This window comes from Triturus cristatus, chromosome 4_2 (assembly GCF_964204655.1).
Source record: "Triturus cristatus chromosome 4_2, aTriCri1.1, whole genome shotgun sequence".
In the NCBI taxonomy this organism is placed as follows: domain Eukaryota; kingdom Metazoa; phylum Chordata; class Amphibia; order Caudata; family Salamandridae; genus Triturus; species Triturus cristatus.
This window is the reverse complement of record NC_140586.1, coordinates 209,016,286-209,035,540: the sequence shown is the minus strand read 5'-3', so window position 1 is coordinate 209,035,540 and position 19,255 is coordinate 209,016,286. Positions and strand designations below refer to the sequence as shown.

Genomic DNA, 19,255 nt, shown 5'->3' with positions numbered 1-19,255 from the left:
TTTCTTTACTCTCATGTGCCATGTCATTGTGCTTTGTTTGTTTTTTATGCAGTCATTTTATAACACACGTTATGCACCTTGCATTGCTATTTTGTTTTAAATCAGTAAAGGTAAATTAAAAAGAATAAGCGTGGCCTTCGCGGAACTTCCAAAATGTGCTGCATCACCGTCCTGCTGGCGTGGCCTTAATCCTCGTCCTCCTATTATTGCTGATTCATTCATTTGTGGGCAGGGTCTCGCTTCTGATTCTGTACCAACGCTACTCTATGAAAATGGTTTCACTTTGCTGCTCCTGTTCAAAAGGTCAAATCTATGTAGGTATGACCTCACTCCTTTTCAACCAATGGTGCTCAGTAGTTGCTTTGTGGGCGTAGCTTCACAGGCCTCCGTTTTTAGAAACGTATCCTGTGGGCGTGTCCTCGCATCCCCTCTTCCTATGGGTGCTGAGTCATGGGGCTTGTGGGCGTGGCTTCGTTCCTAGTCTTTATTGGTGATTCAGAGTTCTGTGGGCAGAGCGTTTTGTCTTTTCTCATCCGTGATTCGGTAGAAGGTTATTCAGTGAAAGAAGCATTCTTGTATCTATTGGTTGCAAAGTCATTGTTATGTTGGGTTTGGCCTCAAGCGCGTCCGTCAGCTGATTGGTTGCTCTAATGTTCCTTGTGTGTGACGTCACCTGCCTTCGGTTCCGATTGGGCAAATGAGTTCTTGGGGACGTGCTTTAGCCCGGTGTCATTCTACCTGTCACTGTCTTTGGCTTCCACTCTGGCTCTGTGCTCCTTCAATCTTGCAGGATCGCCCCCATGCAGTCCCAGTCAGCCCCCGGGTTGCAGTCCGTCAAGCTCTACGTGTACGACCTCTCCCGAGGCATGGCCCGGCGCCTTAGTCCCGTCATGCTAGGTAAGACTCCCACCGCTTGGACTGAGGCTTCGTGAGCCTTGCGGTCACCGGGGTGACTGTGGGGGTGTGGGGTCTAGGGTTCATAGGGAGGAAGATGATGGCGGGTGGGTTAGGATAAATGAAGACTGATGACTAGGGGAGGATGAATATAGTATCTAGAGACAGAGTGGCTCGAAAAAGGAGGGGTGAGAGACAGGAGAAGATGGGTCATGACAGGCGAAGAAGGGGCTGAGGGTCTGGGAAAGGACATGGGTCAGGAAAATAAGGGGCAACGGCTAGGAGGAGGGCTATTTGAGTGTCATAAGGGAAAGAAAGTGGCTCGTGGTTTGTGTGCAGGCGAGCACAGCCTCTACCACGCATGGTCCAACCGGTACAAACACTGACACATCTTAGTGTGGTGCGGTCAAAGACCACGTGCAGTCTGAGACCCTTTTATTTATATCCTCTGGCCAAGTCCGGCTAGAGGATGTACTGCATACATGTCTGGGTCAGCGGGCTGCCCCTGAAGTGTCTGGTGGCTCACTACATCCCTTCCACACTTAACTCTGAATTTCACTCCGGGACTTTACTCACAAAGCCCTTGAACCTTAGGTTGGCTTGGGATGAGGCCACAGATTGTACAGCTGATGTCGAGAGAGATCTGGGCCACCTTCTCGCTTACCTTTTTCTTGAGACTCTCATCGTCCCTCTTCTCCTGTTGACTGTCCCCTTGATGTTCCACCATGCTGGGGCTGATCCTGAGGCTCCTCCGTCAATGATGGAGCAGCAGCATCTCAGGTCTCCTCTTTCTCCTGACTCCGTTGACAAGATCTCTCCACCTTCTTGAACCATGAAATATTGCGACTGACTTTCTCCTCTTCCTTTTTAGCTGACATCATCGTGCCTTCCACTCTCACTATTTCCCATACTCTTGGTTCAAATGGTGTCCTAAACTTACATCCAGGCCTGCAATCTCTTAGGATTACGCGATCTCCTTTCCCCAACTGTCTCAAGGCTGCTCTCCAGTGGATACTTGTTCCTGTATTATTTTGGCATCGCCTGTTCTGAGCCCCATCCGGATCATACTCTGGTTGAGTCCGTTCCAGATGTACGGGAATCATGCCACTTAAGTGCCATTTTAGCATCAAAGCTCATGGGGGACATTGAGTAGTGCAATGTGGTGTTCCTCTGCATTCCCCCAGGAACCGATGCAGGCTGACTACTGGGCTGGTTCCTTCATTCATGGCAATGCATGGCGTCTTGTTCAGTGTCTTCATAAAGCCCTCGACCTCCTGATATGCTTGTGGCCACTGTGGGGTGATGCTGCTATGTCTAATGCGAAGATACCGAGCAGATCTTGGAACTTAAACCCTGAAAAAGAGGACCGTTGTCCGTTTTGATTTCATCGGGAAGGTCGAACAGGGGAAGTACCTTTTCTATGTCTGGTGCCACGTTTGCAAAAGCGTCGATTTGACAAGCTCTACAATAGGATATTTTGAATGGCTGTCCAGGATGACCATGGTGAGTCTTCCATCAGGGAAACTACCAAAATCTGTGCTTACCTTGGTACAGGGAGTATCTGCTGGTTCTTCAGTAATGATTGGGGCTGGCAAATCAGGGCTGCTCGTTATCTGACACGCTGGACACTGCTGTACCAGATCATCCACTATTGCTTCCAGTCTTGGGAGCCACACTTTCTCCCACAGACGAGTCTTCATCTTTGCCGTCCCATGATGCCCTCTGGGGACCAGCTCTGCCACTCGCCTTGCCAAAATTTGTGGCTCACCAGGTCAGTGGCCTTGTAGAACCAGATCCTCAGGAGTGGCACAGAGCTCATGCCGTCTGCTCCACAGCTGTGTGAGGCGTTCCTTATCTGGGCCACTTCAATTGTTTGCAGCTCACAGGAAGACATGCCAAGATCCTTGTTGTAGTGTGTCTCTGACCTTTTTCAAAACTGATTATCCAGCGGTTGCTTCCCCAACTTCCGGTAGATTCAGTGCTCTCGGGCAAGGCCCTTGAGACACCAGAAGGATGTACTCCTGTCCGATGAGCGTTCTTCACCGCTTCGGAATTCGTTTGGGGCAGATGACAGGAAAATAAGTCAACTGGATTTTTGGACTCTTATCTGTAGATCACTTGGAATTGATAGCGCTGTAGCTGAATCGGCCATTGTTGAATGCGAGGTGGGGGTGCCCCGGAAAAGTGGTACCAGTGGATGATGATACATGATCACCCACAGAGGTGTAGATGGAAAAAGCCCACATGACAGCTTGATGGCAAGGGCCTCTCTCTTGATCTGAGTATATCTTGCCTCTGTTGGCGTGAGTGCTCTGCTTGCAAATGCCAGAGGTGCCCACCTTCCTGGCTCCACTTCCTGTGTGAGTACTGCCCCCAGGCCGACTGAACTGGTGTCTAGTATTAGCTCTGTCCTCTTCTTTGGCTCAAAGTAGGCCATCAGTATTGTCTTGACCTTCTGGAACGCCTCCTCCACATTTGGCCCCCATACCCAGCAACATCAACTTTTTTTTTTTTTTAAACCTGTTTTTATTATTTTCGTGCTCAAGGCATAAACATTTCCGACATAATTAAACATACACATATAATCATCACCTTTGTATTGACGAATATTGTGGCACTTGGCATTACAAAGTCGCAAGCATTTCCTTAAACTGGTATGTGTCTTCACATTACATTTCCAACTCTCCTCCGTTTTCATTGTCTGAGTCCGCCTCTACTTCAATATCAGGGGGTTCACAAATATAGCCCCTGTATTTATTCCATGCCCCCCACATCTTGATCCATTTCCCGGGGCATCCCCGATTTACAAATACTGTTTTCTCTGCCACCATGGCCAAATCGAGATCCCCACACCAGGCGGCCAGTGACGGTGTCTCATTCGCCCCCCACTTTTGTGCGACATTGCGCTTTGCCACCAGTATCCCCAGTGTTGCCCACTCCTGTGCTGGGCGGGTAAGGTCATTTGGCTCCCACACATTTAGAATGCATCTTCTAGGCTCGGGCGCCAGTGATATTCCCGCCACTTGCGATATAGTCCTCATCACTTTCACCCAATATTCTGCTATCCTGGGACATCCCCACAAGGTATGGAGGAAAGTGCCCTCCTCCCCACAACTTCTCAGGCAATATGGATGTGGAGCCGACCCTATTGTGTGTAGGACACATCTAGTGTAATAAACTCTATGCAGGATTTTTAATTGCACAAGTTTAAGTCTGGACGATATCCCCACTTCCCGCGGTGAGGCTAATGCCTCTCGCCATTCATATTCGTCAAAATCGCCCACCTCGCTTGCCCATTTTTCCCTGAGCGCCCCGTGAGGGTCCGGGAGGTTGTTCACTAACTTCCTGTATGTGAAAGAAATGGCTCGTTTATACATGCAATCTGTCAAGAGCCTATCCTCCAAGGGGGTGGCTTCAGGGACCTCTACGCCCGGCGGTATGGCCGCCCGTAGCGCATGTCTAATCTGTAGGTACCTAAATCGTTCAGAGGGCGCCAGGTCGTATTGCGCCCTAAGATGCTCGAACGTGGCCACTCCTCCCTTATGCCACATGTCCCCCACTGTAGATATGCCAATTGCATCCCATTTGTCAAAGCCCTTACAGTGTCCCAAACTGCCCAACCGCTGTGTTACCCACAGAGGGGTGAGCTGTGTTATCTTTCCTGCCCACCCCAGTTTAGCATGTGCTATATGCCAAATGTCAACCGTCAGCCTAGTGGGTCCGAGTAGTTTCGGTATGCGTTTTCTGTTATATAGTGTGCACATCATGCCTTCAGCCCTAAACCCGTTTCTATCTGCTTTATAGGCGGGATTCGCCTGTGGAGCATGCACCTATTGATTAATGACTTTCAAATGCGCCGCCCAATAATATAGCTGGATATCCGGCAGTGCAATGCCCCCATCAAACCATCCATTGTTAAGCTTGCGTTGTGCGATGCGCGCCGGTTTGTTCCCCCACATTAGCCCCGCGACTTGAGCAGCAATGTGCTTGAAATAGGCAGGCGGCACTGCGTATGGCGTATTTTCGAGGGCGTACAGAAATCGAGGCAGCGCCATCATCTTAAAAAGCGCTGCCTTCCCCTGCAGCGTTAGGGGGAGGGTCCCCCAATGGGTGGCATCTCTTTTTAGACGGTCCAGGGGGGGCAGAAGATTTTGCTTAAAAAACCCATTCGGATCCGGAGTGATATAGATTCCCAAGTATCGGAATCCCGCTCCCGTGATTTGCAAAGGGCAGTCCTCCGGGAGCTGTGGCGGCGGGCCCCGGAGTATGAAAAGTATTGACTTGGACCAATTGATAGTGTAGCCTGATGCGCGACCAAATTGGTCACATAAATTGAGAAGTATCGGGATAGAGCGTCTAGGGGAGGCTAGGTACAGCAGAACGTCATCCGCATAAAGCGAAATGCGATCTTCCCAGTCTGCTGTACATCTCAGTCCACGTATTTGAGGCTCCCACCTGATCCATGCCGCTAGCGGCTCCAGCACCAGTGCAAACAATAACTGCGACAGCGGACAGCCCTGCCGCGTGCTTCGGGACAGTGGGAAGTCCTCGGATATGTGTCCATTAGCCGCTACATGGGCCAGAGGCTTTGTGTAGAGTAGGCTCACCCACGCACAAAACCATGGGCCAAACCCTAAGTGTGTCAAAACCGCAAAGAGGAAGGGCCACTCCACCATATCGAACGCCATACGGGCGTCCAATGACAGGATAACTGCTGGCTCCTGAAGGTAAGGCACACGGGCCATCACTCCATGCAATCGCCTCAGATTTAGCGCCGTGTTCCTGTTAGGCATAAACCCCGATTGGTCCGGGTGAACCAGGGTCGTAAGGTGCGGAGTAAGCCGCAACGCCAGGACCTTCGCTAATATTTTAGCCTCCGCATTAATTAAGGAGATGGGGCGGTAGGATGTGCATTCTTCTGGGGGCTTCCCCGGCTTGGGGATCGCCACTATTGTGGCCACACGTTGATCCCGCGGGAGTTCTCCCTTTATCAAACTATCCCGGTACATATTAAGTAGGTGTGGGGCCACTGTCCCCGCAAGCTTTTTATAGAGCTCTACGGGGATTCCATTAGGTCCTAGCGCCTTTCCCGTCTGTAAGGAGCCAATTGCCACCGGCAGCTCCTCAGTCGTCAGATCTGCCTCCAACGTGAGGGCTGTCTCTGGGGCGAGCTTGGACATCGCAATATCCCTGATGTAGGTCAGTGCCTCCTCTACTGTCATCTCTGACTGTGTCGTGTACACCTGCTGAAAGTGTTGCGCTAGCCTTTGGATTATGGCTCGTGGGTCAGCCTTCACCATATTATCCGTCATTTTCAGCTGTGCTATCCATTTTCTATCCTTCTCCCTCTTATCGAGCCATGCCAGCAGTTTCCCAGCTTTATCGCCGGTCTCGTATATTTTATGGCTTATTGCTGCCAGTCCACGTTCAGTCACCTCCCTCAGATGCTCCCTATACAGTTGTTGTTGGAGGCGCAAGGTATGGACCGTATCTGGAGTCGGGTCCCGCGAGTGTTGTGTATCTGCTTTTTGAAGCTCTAACTCTAGGGCAGTGAGCTCTCGTCGTTGCTCCTGCTTATAACCTGAGATATCAGAGCTAGCTTGCCCCCGGAGCACTGTTTTATAGGCCTCCCAGAGGGTGGACAGGGACTGGACCGACCCGACATTTTCCACAAAATATTGCTGTGTAGATTTGCTTATGGATTTCGTAATCTTGGGGACCCTCAAGTAGCCCGGAAATAAGGGGAATATTCGTCGCCTTCCCCCTTGAAGATATTTGTATGTTAAGACCACAGGTGAGTGATCTGATATACCTCTAGGCCAGATGTCCACGGAGTCTACCTGTCTGAGGCTCTCCGAGGAGGCCATAAAGTGGTCTATGCGTGATAGGCTATTATGCACCGCTGAGTGGTAAGTGTACTGACGCGCCGTGGAATGCCGATGTCGCCAGGTGTCCACTAGCCCCATTGCCTCCAGAAATCCGCCGAGTCGAGACCCCCCCCCCCACCGCCTGCTCCCTCCCAGGGTGCCGATCCCTATCACCATCCACCACGTCATTAAAGTCCCCCCCAATCAGTAGCCCCCCCTCCGGGAGATCAAGGAGGAATTCACTCAGGGCCGGAAGCGCCACTGTTTGTAGCGCCGGGGGGATATACACCGACACTATGTTGATAACGTGCCCCTCCCACTGACCCACCAGCGCCGCAAAGCGGCCACACGTGTCTGTCTTTGTTTTATGTATTATAAGTGATGATTGTTTACGCACCAATATACCCACCCCTCTACATCCCGACGTGAACTCAGAGTGTGCCACCATCCTGAACCCCCATCTATCTAAAGCTTGACATGCACTCCCAGTGAGATGCGTCTCTTGCAGCAGGACAACATCTGGGGAGCTTCGCTTAAGACACTGCAGCACAAGACCCCTCTTGATTTTATCTCCCAGGCCGCGTACATTCCACGTCAGTAGTGTGAGGGACCTATCCCCCGTGTCCAATCTCTGCCCTGGTTCAGTAGACTGCACGTGTGACATTGTCCTAATCATTACGACGCATAGTCATTGGGACGGATATTTGTGTAAGGAGACTCTACCATTCTCATGTGAGGACATATTATTTACAAGTGCCTGCATACAAAACGTGAACACATAGAACCAAACCTTAACATGAAATCCCAACCCTCCACCCTGCCTCCCTGCTAGACGGACTTACAACTACCCGCCACCCCAACTTTGCAGAGCGCTTTACACCCGTTCTCAGTAACAGTACTTGCGTGTCGGGGGTGAGAAGTCCGGTGTTCACCACAGTCCATCCCCTCCCTTAGGGCCACCATTAGTCGAGACTGTTCTGAGGCCGCCATGTGTTCGAGCCATGTGGGCTGCTGAATTCATATCTGTGCATAGATCGCCGCCTAGTGTTGGGTCCGGATGTTTGCACGTTGTTGTCCTGGAAGAGTCTTCGAAGTATCCTGAGATAGGTGACTCCTCCCCTGGACCACAGTGCGCATGGGCATCCTCTCCATCCTCAGATTGTTTTTTTCCGCCATTGGGTTCGGATGTGCTTATCTTGACTCAAGTTAGGGAAAACTTTTTTCAGGCCAAAAGGCCTTTAGTTCGCGTCGGTACTGTTCCCGATCGGTATCGACAGTTACTTGTTAGTTTATTAACTTCTGAAACAACTTTTTCGCATCGACCATCGACACCATCGACGATGGAATCGAGGACACCATTCAAGCGGTGTCCTGTTTGCAATGCGAAATATCCCCATGTCGACGTCCACCCGGTGTGCAACAAATGCCTTTCACCGGATCACGACGAATCCACATGCATGGCCTGTGCCCGATTCCGATCCAAGAAGACTCTTCGGAATCGACGAGCGGCGAGACTCGAAGTTCAGCAAGCGGCACCGGCCCGACCAACATCTTCAGCGCCGAGGACGAAGATGTGGAAGGCGTGGAGAACCTACCCTCCAGCCCCGCTTCCGAACATAATTCCGGATCGGAAGACATCGAAGACCAACTCTTTCACAGAGATGAAGACGACACCGAGGTAGGAGACTACGATGAGGCCTTAGGGGCCGAAGAAAGTGGCTCCGGTGACGAGCAAGGCCTACCCGTACAGACGGAGGACATCCCAGTGCTTCAGTCTATGGCTCCGGTCGAGGGATCGCCTTCGGGCCTTACCCAAGACCTATCCCGCAGTTCTTCGGCCCCGCCCTCGGGCCCGGCCTCGGACATTCAGCGACAGCCATTAGGACCCAAAACGGCTGGTTTCCCTTCCTCGAAACCGAAACCAAAAGTCGTGTCGGTTCCACAGAAACCGAAACTGAAAGTGGTACTGGTCGGATCGAAGCCCACTACACCTTCGACGCCAGCAAAACCCGTCGGCACCGACCGCACCAAACGGGACTTCGGTGCCGAACTCGCAGCAGCAGACGTCGGCGCCGACACACGGCAAAAGGCCATCGGTACCGACAAACCGCCTCGGCACCCGGCACCGAAACAATCGGCTCCGGCAACGAAGGTCAAAATGGCCGCTGCGTCGCACGCCACTTCGAAAGCGGCATCTAAGGCCCAATCATCGACGCCGTCGACGGCTACAGCCTCTCCTCGACTCGATGACCCCGTGGCCCCGAAGAAGCCCACGCCTGCCTCTACAGAACCGCTCGGCGCCAAACAACCGTCGGCGCTCCAGGTGCGACAAGTTGCAGAGTCCTTGCAACGCATCAAAGAAAAGGCAGCCCTCCAGGACACGTCGGGCCCCGAGCCGAAAAAAGCTCAAAAAGCTTCTCCAGCAACACCCCATATCACTTTTGGCCTGCCACCATCCACGGCGCCAAAGATGTTTGAAATAAGAACTCGTGTCACCCAAACTAGGATCACACCTGCCGACCGCTCTCCTACGGAGACGTCACCATCCCACATCATCGATGCCGACACCGGCAGAATTATGCTCCACAAGCGGAGAATATCTTCCGAACACGCTTTGGATTCCTACCGGATCCCGCTAAAGAAAAATCTGCCAGCAGATTCGGAACCAGTTCTTTACGAACGTCTCCATACCTCCTACCCAGATCCACAGTCCTTCTCTCCAACACACTCCGAAACAGACGTTTTGGAGGACTATATGGGTGACGACGTCCCCTACCCAAGAGAGATGGACCCTGAGGGCCAACAGGACCCTGACCAGGCTTGGGATGACCCTGTGGACACAGGTGCACCTATGGATACACAGGACACGCAGCTCTATGGCGCAAAAACGTCTCCCACAGAGGACACTGCCGCATTCAACGCCCTAATTGAACGTGCTGCGGAAAATCATGGTGTGCAACTCCACTCTGACACAATCGAGGATGATTTTCTAATGGATACTTTCGCATCCTCAGAAAGGAATATCAAAACTCTACCCATGTTGAAAGGTGTCCTCAAACCAGCAAAGGACATTTTCAAAGAACCCACCAGGGCAAGAGTGATAAACCCCAGGATCGACAAAAAATATAGGTCGGCGCCTGGGGACCCTACGTACATTAGAGGCCAGTTGCCTCTGGATTCCATCGTAGTCGCAAATGCTCGCAACCGGGCGCACTCGCAAACAACTGGGGATGCTCCTCCCCCGGACAAAGAGTCCAAGGTGCTAGAGACCTCCGGCAAACGGGTTGCAGCTCAGGCAGCTAACATATGGCGTATTGCCAATACACAGGCGCTCCTAGCTCGCTACGATCGCGCACACTATGACACATTAGAAACCCTACTCCAACATCTCCCTGACCAATACAAAGAGGGAGCAGAGATCCTCATCAGGGAGGGACAACTCCTCACTAACGCATCCATTAAGTGTGCACTGGATGCCGCAGATACAGCTGCCAGAGCGATAAACACCAGCGTCATGCTACGACGACACGCCTGGTTACGAATCTCCGGATTCAAACCTGAGGTTCAAAATAACATCTTCAATCAGCCGGTCAACCCCGACTACTTATTCGGGCCAGAAGTTGACGCCACCCTAGAGAAAATAAAAAAGGACACAGACACTGCAAAGTCCATGGGGGCTCTCCAAACACAGACCTTTCGGAGTGGCTCCTTTCGTGGCCCCGGGAATAGAGGTGCAGGCAGAGGACAGGGGTCACAGCAAACCTACAACAAGGGCAACACACAAAGTACCTACGATAAAAACACCCGGGGTGGGTATCGTGGCTCCAGCACAAAGGGCAGAGGACGCGGATACGGCAATACCAGGTCCTCCCCCAAGAACAAACAGTGACGCCCTCTCCCTTCCTCCCGACCACATAACACCTGTCGGGGGAAGGCTACAAAGGTTCCTGTCCACGTGGAACACCATCACCACAGACAGGTGGGTCAAAGATATTATCAAACACGGTTACTGCCTAGAATTAACCTCCACTCCACCCACAATACCGCCAAAACACCGTCCTATGTCCTCAGAGCACTTAGCGCTCTTACAACAGGAAGTGATAAGTATGCTGAAAAAAGGCGCAATAGAGGTCGTACCCGTCCACGAGCAAGGCACAGGGATATACTCCCTGTACTTCTTAATACCAAAAAAGGACGGGTCACTCAGACCTATACTAGACCTGAGACCCCTCAACCGCTACATTCTCTCAGAGCATTTCCACATGCTCACCCTGCAACAAGTCCTCCCGCTGCTCAAACAGGGAGACTTCCTGGCCACGCTAGATCTCAAAGACGCGTATTTCCACATACCCATTCACCCCTCACACAGAAAATATCTCAGGTTCACTATTCAAGGGCAGCACTACCAATTCAAGGTTCTCCCCTTCGGCGTGACAACATTACCCAGAGTTTTCACAACGTGCCTAGCTACTGTGGCTGCACATCTACGTAGGCAACACATTCACGTCTACCCTTACCTGGACGACTGGCTTGTTCAGGCAAAGTCAGCCCAGCAATGTGCCAGCCACATGTCCCACACCATTCACCTTCTTCACAGTCTGGGGTTCTCACTGAATTACCCAAAATCACATCTCCAACCCGCACACGTACAACAGTACCTAGGTGCGACCATAGACACTCTGGCAGCCACAGCTCAGCCAAATTTAGTGAGAATCAACAGCATGCAAATGCTGATTTCCAAGTTCAAACCACAACACTCCCTTCCTGCGCGAGTGTTCATGCAGTTGATGGGCATGATGGCCTCCTGCATCTTCATAGTCCCACACGCGAGACTACATATGCGCCCGCTTCAGGAGTGCTTAGCACGTCAATGGAATCAAGCTCACGGGCAACTAAAAGACCTAGTGTTGGTGAGCGATCGGGCATACAACTCTCTGCATTGGTGGAACCCACAAAACCTTTGCAAGGGCCGACCGTTCCAAGAGCCTGTTCCACAAATAATACTGACAGCGGACGCGTCTCTCCAGGGATGGGTAGCTCATGTACTCAATTACACAGTGCAGGGACTATGGACAATACAACAAAAGAAGATGCACATCAACCTTCTGGAACTGATGGCAATCTTCCTAGCAATGAAAGCATTCAAAGTACACTTGTGCAACAAAGTTGTGTTGATCCGGACGGACAACATGACCGCCATGTACTACATACAAAAGCAGGGAGGAACACACTCTCCACAGTTGTCTCATCTGGCTCAGAGCATGTGGAAGTGGGCCATTCAGAGGAACATGTTCCTCATGGCGGAACACCTCCCCGGCAAGGACAACCAGATGGCGGATCTGCTCAGCAGACACAGCCACCAGATGCACGAGTGGGAGTTACACCCATCAGTACTCCAACCGTACTTCCAGCAGTGGGGTCATCCAGAAATAGACCTATTCGCCACAAGCGAAAACGCAAAATGCCAAAGCTTTGCCGTCAGGTTCCCACATCCGCAGTCGCAGGGCAATGCGATATGGATGAACTGGTCCGGCAGATTTGCGTACGCTTTTCCCCCAGCACCATTGATACCGCTGGTGGCGCGCAAACTCAGACAACACTCACTGACACTCGTCCTGGTTGCTCCAACATGGGCACGCCAACCATGGTACACCACCTTTCTCGAACTTTCCGTGGTGCCGCATCAAAGGCTGCGGAGCAAACCCGCGCATTTGACGCAGAACCATGGAGAGATTCAGCACCCAGATCCGCAACAGCTGAACCTGGCAATCTGGCTCCTGAAGTCCTAGAGTTTGGCTACCTGAATCTGCCACCTGACTGTATGGACATCATTAAGGAAGCTAGAAGACCCACTACCAGAGCTTGCTATGCAGCCAAATGGAAAAGGTTCGTAATTTATTGCAATAACAATGACATTAACCCGCTAGACGCATCCATCCAAAACATAATTTGTTACCTCTTACACCTATACCGATGCAATCTGGCATACACCTCAATACGTATCCATTTGACCGCAATAGCAGCCTATCTCCAGAACAGGCAGCACCTCTCTTTATTCAGAGTGCCTGCCATCAAAGCATTCTTGGAAGGACTCAAAAGAGTAATTCCTCCAAGCCACCCACCAGCTCCAATGTGGAACCTCAACTTGGTCCTCACACGCCTGATGGGTCCACCCTTCGAACCTCTACACTCATGCGAGATTCAATTCCTCACCTGGAAAGTAGCTTTCCTAATAGCGATCACTTCTTTGAGGAGAGTTAGTGAACTCCAGGCACTAACCATTCAAGAGCCATTCATACAGGTTCACGCAAACAGGGTCGTACTACGTACCAACCCAAAATTCATGCCCAAAGTGATATCGCAGTTCCACATGACTCAAACTATTGAACTGCCTGTTTTCTTTCAAAACCCACAAACTGTCGCAGAAAGAGCTCTCCATACACTGGATGTAAAGAGAGCCCTCATGTACTATATAGACAGGACTAAAGTCTTCAGGAAAACAAAACAACTTTTCGTTGCCTTTGCCCCACACCACAAAGGTAACGCCATCTCCAAAGCAGGTATAGCCAGATGGATCGTTAAATGTATTCAAATTTGCTATCAAAAAGCTAAACGCACATTTACGATTCCCCCACGAGCCCACTCCACACGTAAGTTAGGGGCCTCCATGGCTTTCCTGGGAAACATTCCTCTGCATGATATATGTAGAGCAGCCACCTGGTCCACTACACATACATTTACCAAACACTATTGTGTAGATGTGCAATCAAAACAGCAGGCAGCTGTAGGACAGGCTGTTCTCAAAACTCTTTTTCAGACCGCTGCAGCTGGCACTGGTGGCCGCCGCTAATAGAGGGTACTGCTATATATTCTATGCACAGATATGAATTCAGCAGCCCACATGCCTCGAACTGAATATGCTACTTACCAGTATGCATCTGTTCTTGGCATGTAGGGCTGCTGACATTCATATCGCCCACCCTCCTCCCCGGTGCCTGTAGCAGCTGCAGCTCTCAGAATTACTGTAAGCATGGTCATCGCTTTCTGTATCTACTCCATCACTGCCACAATGGCGAAAAACAATCTGAGGATGGAGAGGATGCCCATGCGCACTGTGGTCCAGGGGAGGAGTCACCTATCTCAGGATACTTCGAAGACTCTTCCAGGACAACAACGTGCAAACATCCGGACCCAACACTAGGCGGCGATCTATGCACAGATATGAATGTCAGCAGCCCTACATGCCAAGAACAGATGCATACTGGTAAGTAGCATATTCATTACCCTTCAGCGGCTTGTCCTCGCCCGTCCGGTTCTTATGCAAAGATGATCACTTGCGACCCCCACCAACCAGCACCCCAGGCAGCACCACCCCACCCTCAGAGTTTGTCTCTGCGCACACAGTAATGCGAGTTCCGTGGTGCCTCTTCTCATGTCTCCGTCTCTGCCTCCCGCTCCGTGCTTCCTTCTCGTGGCTGTTCGTGATCCTCGGGGATCTCTTCCACTCGTCGTAGATGCTGATGTTTGTCCGGTCGCCGACGTCCTTCCACTGGCCGCCATCCCTCAAGCCACTCTCGGGCTTCCTCCGGGCGATCAAAAAACCACGTTTTTCCATCGGCTACCACTCGCAATTTCGCCGCAAATAGCATTGAGTAGGCGATACCCTTTTTCCTGAGGTCCTGTTTTATCTCAAGGAAGCTTCTGCGGCGCTTTTTGACCGCATCTGTGAAGTCCGGGAAAAAGGAGATGAGCGAGTTGTGCACACGAATTGGGGGGGCCACTCTCGCAGTTTGTAAAATGGCATCCCTGTCACGGAAGTTGAAGATGCGCGCCAACACCGGCCTGGGGGGTGCCCCTGGTTTGGGCCGGCCACCCGGCACCCTATGTGTCCGCTCAACCAAAAAGAAGGATGATAGTCCCCTCGGCTGGAGTCGCGTCTTAATAAGGTCTTCAACATACAGATCCATGGCCTGACCCCCTTCGCTTTCGGGAAGGCCCGTAATGCGGATGTTGTTGCGGCGGGAGCGTCCCTCTTGATCATCCAGCTTATTTGCCATTGTTTTGTTCTCAGCCTCCAGGTGTGTCACCCTCCGAAGCAGCGCCGTGGTATCACCAACCAAGGATTTCGTCGTTTGCTCCACCTCCATGACTCGTGCCGCCATCTTTTGAAAGTCGGCTCTCAGAAAGGATACATCGGTTGAGATGGTGCCCACCGTAGACTGGACCTGAGAAAGCGCGGCCATGATATCATCCAGCGTTACCTTTCTTGCCTCTCCTTGGTTCGCTGCTTTTTCCTGCATCTCTTTGCTGGACATGGAAGCCGGCGTTTCTTTCGCGTAGGTGTATTTCTCTAGTTTGCCCTGGGCGTTCTCGTGCGGGCCCCTGCCTCCCATTTTTCTGCGAGAGGCTCTGTCGCAGACGGTAATCGCCGCTGCCTGCCACGGGGTGGGTTTCCCACGTGCGGTCTGTCGGTTTTCACTCTGCGCCAACACCAGGAAAGGCTCCGAGGCCGTGGGACCCTACACAACCACTCCAGTGGGCTTCGTCACCAGAATCAGCGCCGCCGTCCAGCTCCCCACCGCTCAGCACGCTCAGGCGGCGGCGCGTCACAGCAGGGGTTCCGAAACAGCAGTCAAGGGCCTCCTCCGACTGCCCACGCTTCCTTCAGCGCCGTCGCCCCGTGAGTTCTGTCCATCTGCTCTGGTCGTTGCCGGGCACCCAAGGCTATTGACCCCCGCCTCGGGGCATTCCTCCACTGGGGTCCTGCGGCCCTGCTAACCGGCAATCCTTCAGTTCCTCTGTGTTGGGGTTTATTGTCCCCTCACCATGGGCACCTATTTCTCTCTTCCCCGCCCCTGCCTCGCCCACAGCCGGTCCAGGGCGGGCGGGACAGCACCACCCGGGCCGCCAGAGCGGGGGGGGGAGAGCGTCCACTGCGTGCACCACTTCTTACCACCACAGCCGAGTTCAGTCACCAGGTCTTTATCACGCGCTTCCAAGCGCTGCAGGGAAGCAGAGCGCCGCTCAGCCGGATTCAGCCGCCAGGCGAGTCCCCGGCTCCTCGCGCACGGTCAGGCCTCGCCACGCGCTGCCGTCAAACGGCGCGTTGGATCGAGATTGGTTCTTCTCGGGCGCTGCGCTGTTATTCAACGCCTTTTGCCTTTGGGGTGTCGATACTCGTGGGGGTAAATGTCTAACATCTAACAGTCTCTTCAAATATATGCAGGTGGAGCGCTTTAGCCGAGCGCGGTCGTGCTGCGTCAGGCGCGGTCTGTTGCTTTGCTGCAGGCACTATATGTAGGCTCCACTGTGTCCCTTATGGAGTTTTAGCTGCTATAGAGCCTTTTCAGTGCCCCTCCGGCCGCCCCGTGTATACACGGTTCACTATCCACCCCTCTGCGAATTAGTGGCCGTGGTCCCGGTGTATTTCAGCACTGAGCCGATAGTGTGGGCTCTCGTATCCTCTCTACAGTGTCTGATGCCTTGCGCAGGTCCAAGCCAGTGCCGTCGCGGTGCTTGTTCCCGTTTGCTTCTTCTTATCGACTATTTCAGCAGCTGAAGTACGAGGCGGCCTCTCTGTCTATTGTGCCGTCCGCCCCGGTCCGGAAGTAGAAGAGCCTGTATAACTCGCGCCGCTTCACTCACCGGCTGTGGTGTGGGTATGCCTTATGTCCCCGCGAGTCTAGCCGGTCGTCTCCTCGTCACGTTACTTGAGGCCCCGGCTTGACTTTCGGACCTAGGCCGTAACTCTGCCCCCTTATCGCCAGCAGCCCCGGTCCCGTTTTCTTCAAAGAAATTGCAGCCCCTGTTGCACGGGTCTTTGCGATGCCTCTGCCTCCGATTCTTAACGGTGTAGGTCACGGATTTGTGGGGAATGTCTGACTAGCGCCGGAGCTCTCCTAAGCTGCGGCCATCTTCATCGGCCGCTAGCCACGCCCCCCAGCAACATCAACTTTTGTAGGAGCCCTCCGTGGCTCTGCAATAGTTGCCTGATTGGGAATGAATTGGCTACAGTATGTGGCCTTTCCTAAGAAACTGCAAACCTCCAAGCAGGGGTGTGGAATTTAATAAAATATCTACTTGTCCATGGGGCAGGTTACTTCATAAATATACTTGTCCTGTAACAAAATCCACTTGTCCCTTTTGTGCCATGTAATGCGGTGACAAATTATGGCAGTAATACCCTTATATAAGAGCTCCAAAATAGCCTCTCTGAAAATGCCAGGGCTCCTTCCATAGCAGGGTATGAATACTAGCAATTCCCTTATGTTGCCACGTTTCCGCAGATCTACATACTGGCGCTGAAGTTAAGCAACAGTTTCAGGGTTGGAATGCCCTTTTGAGTCAGTGCAAACCTACTAACTTGCATGTTGTAAGGGTTTTCACCAACTCTTCTCTAATCTTTTCCCATACTGAGAAAGGTTGGATATTTACTCCTGACAATGGCAGACATAAAACTTCTTCCTGGGTTGGGAAAAAAATGGTTGGAGGGGGAAGTAAACTTGCAAACGCTCGGATTTTCGCATGAGCAAATCTACACATGCATATTTGCTCATGCTAAAATGCAGTCCACAAATATTTTCTAGGAGTACTATTTCTTGGCCTACTTCTGTAAAGTCTTGTGAATTCAGGAAAGTCGTAAATCTGCACTTAATGCAAGGACAGAAGTGCGCTTTTGAGTCTTTACTTAATAATTGGCCCTCTAATTGGGTCTTGCGTTAACCATGACATGTTGTGTTTATTAAAATATCTCTCTTTGTCAGTTGGCTAGCTTCACTGTGAATGACAGCATTCTGTTCTTTCACAAGGAGCAAAATTGACACACAGTTGTTTTGTTCAGTGCCAGGAACGACTTTGGCAGTGTGTGCTTTTTGAGACCAAAACAATTTTTAGGTCTCGCCTAGCTATTGCGTTTACGCAATCGCTATGCGAGACTCTAGTAAGAGGGGCATTTCAAAGTGCTCCCAAAAGTGGATTGCATGGCGAGCACGCGCACAATCACGTGCATCGTGCCGCCATGCAATCCGTTTGGGGAAGCGCTTCAGCCCACTGGCGCGTGCACGTGTAGCCACAGCCTCGGCATCATACTTCAAAGGGTCCGCTCCCCCGCCTGGAATGCGCTCCCCCGCCACAGCATGCCGAGAGATTGTTTCCTCATGGCGCCTCTCACAACTGTCCCTCCCCCACCACAGGGCTAGCCTCACGGACGCATTGCCATCCATCGATTTCACTTTCATGCCCGTGTTCTCTTTGCCTTTCAGCACACAGCCCGCCCTCCCCCTCCGTGTTTTCTTGCAGCTTTGCCCAGATCTGAGTCTCAAACAACCAAAATAATAAGTTTGCCCTGCACGCTTTCTGCGCTTACAAAGTTAACATATGCCGCGTTCATTCCCTTTTCATCCTTCTAAGGTCGATAACATTAGCTCCATTAATTCTGCGTCTAAGGATTTAAATAACCATATGTTTTCTTGCAACTTTAGGCACTTCGCACACACACAGCCCCACTGCTCACACACACAGTCATCAAGGCAGCAACAGAATGCTCTGAGTCCCACCAGTGTTTGCCACACACACACGCCTCTCACATCTCGTGTTTTCTTCCAGCTTTGGCCCGTGTTCTCTTTGCCTTTCAGCACTCAGCTTCCCCGTAACCACCATTTAACTAACATCCTGCCACACTCATTCCATTTTCATCCTCGCTTTCACTTTCATGCCCGTGTTCTCTTTGCCTTTCAGCACACAGCTTCTCCGTAGCCACCATTTAACGACCATCCTGCCGTAAACACCATTTAACTACCATCCTTTTAGTTAAAATAAAAGAATTGCCTCTAAGGGTTTAAGGAACCATAGAAATACAAGGCAAGGCAACATACACTCCGAATGCCACTCAGAGCCACATAATTACATGCCACATAACTACAATGCACTCAATACAACAGACACTCAAAAAGCCAATCAGTGCCACATAGTTACACACCACATAATTACACAGTGCTCAATGCCACATACACTTTAAATACCACTCAGCGCCACATAATTACACACCACATAATTACACTACACTCAATGCCACATGCACTCCAAATAACACTCAGTGCCAATTAATTATAATGCAAACAATGCAAGATACACTCAAAATAACACTCAATGCCACATAATTACACGCCACTAAAATCAACATACACTACACACAAAACCACTCAGTGCCACATAATTATATTCTACATAATTACACTCTATCTATATATCGCCCTCACTCTCTATCTATCTATCTATCTATCTATCTTATCTATCGTTCTTATCTATCTATCGGACTATTGCACTCTATCTATCTATCGCATCACCACAGCATCACTTAGCACCACCACAGCATCACTCAAGGGCACCACTACATCACTATGCGCTACCACAGCATCAATTAACGCCACAGCATCACTCGACACCACCACAACATCACTCACCGCCACCACAGTATCAATCTGTACAACCATTCA

General features: G+C 51.4%; 1 protein-coding gene across 1 annotated transcript in view; it reads left to right on the top strand.

Moving 5' to 3' along the window:
* Positions 1-659: 659 nt before the first annotated feature.
* The window catches only part of DESI1 (desumoylating isopeptidase 1), a 71,573-nt gene continuing 52,977 nt past the window's right edge, over positions 660-19,255 (top strand). Inside the window, exon 1 of the mRNA XM_085601210.1 lies at positions 660-897. Within this exon, the coding sequence (XP_085457336.1) occupies positions 801-897 (97 nt within the window). The 5' untranslated portion in view covers positions 660-800. The remainder of the gene's footprint in view (positions 898-19,255) is intronic.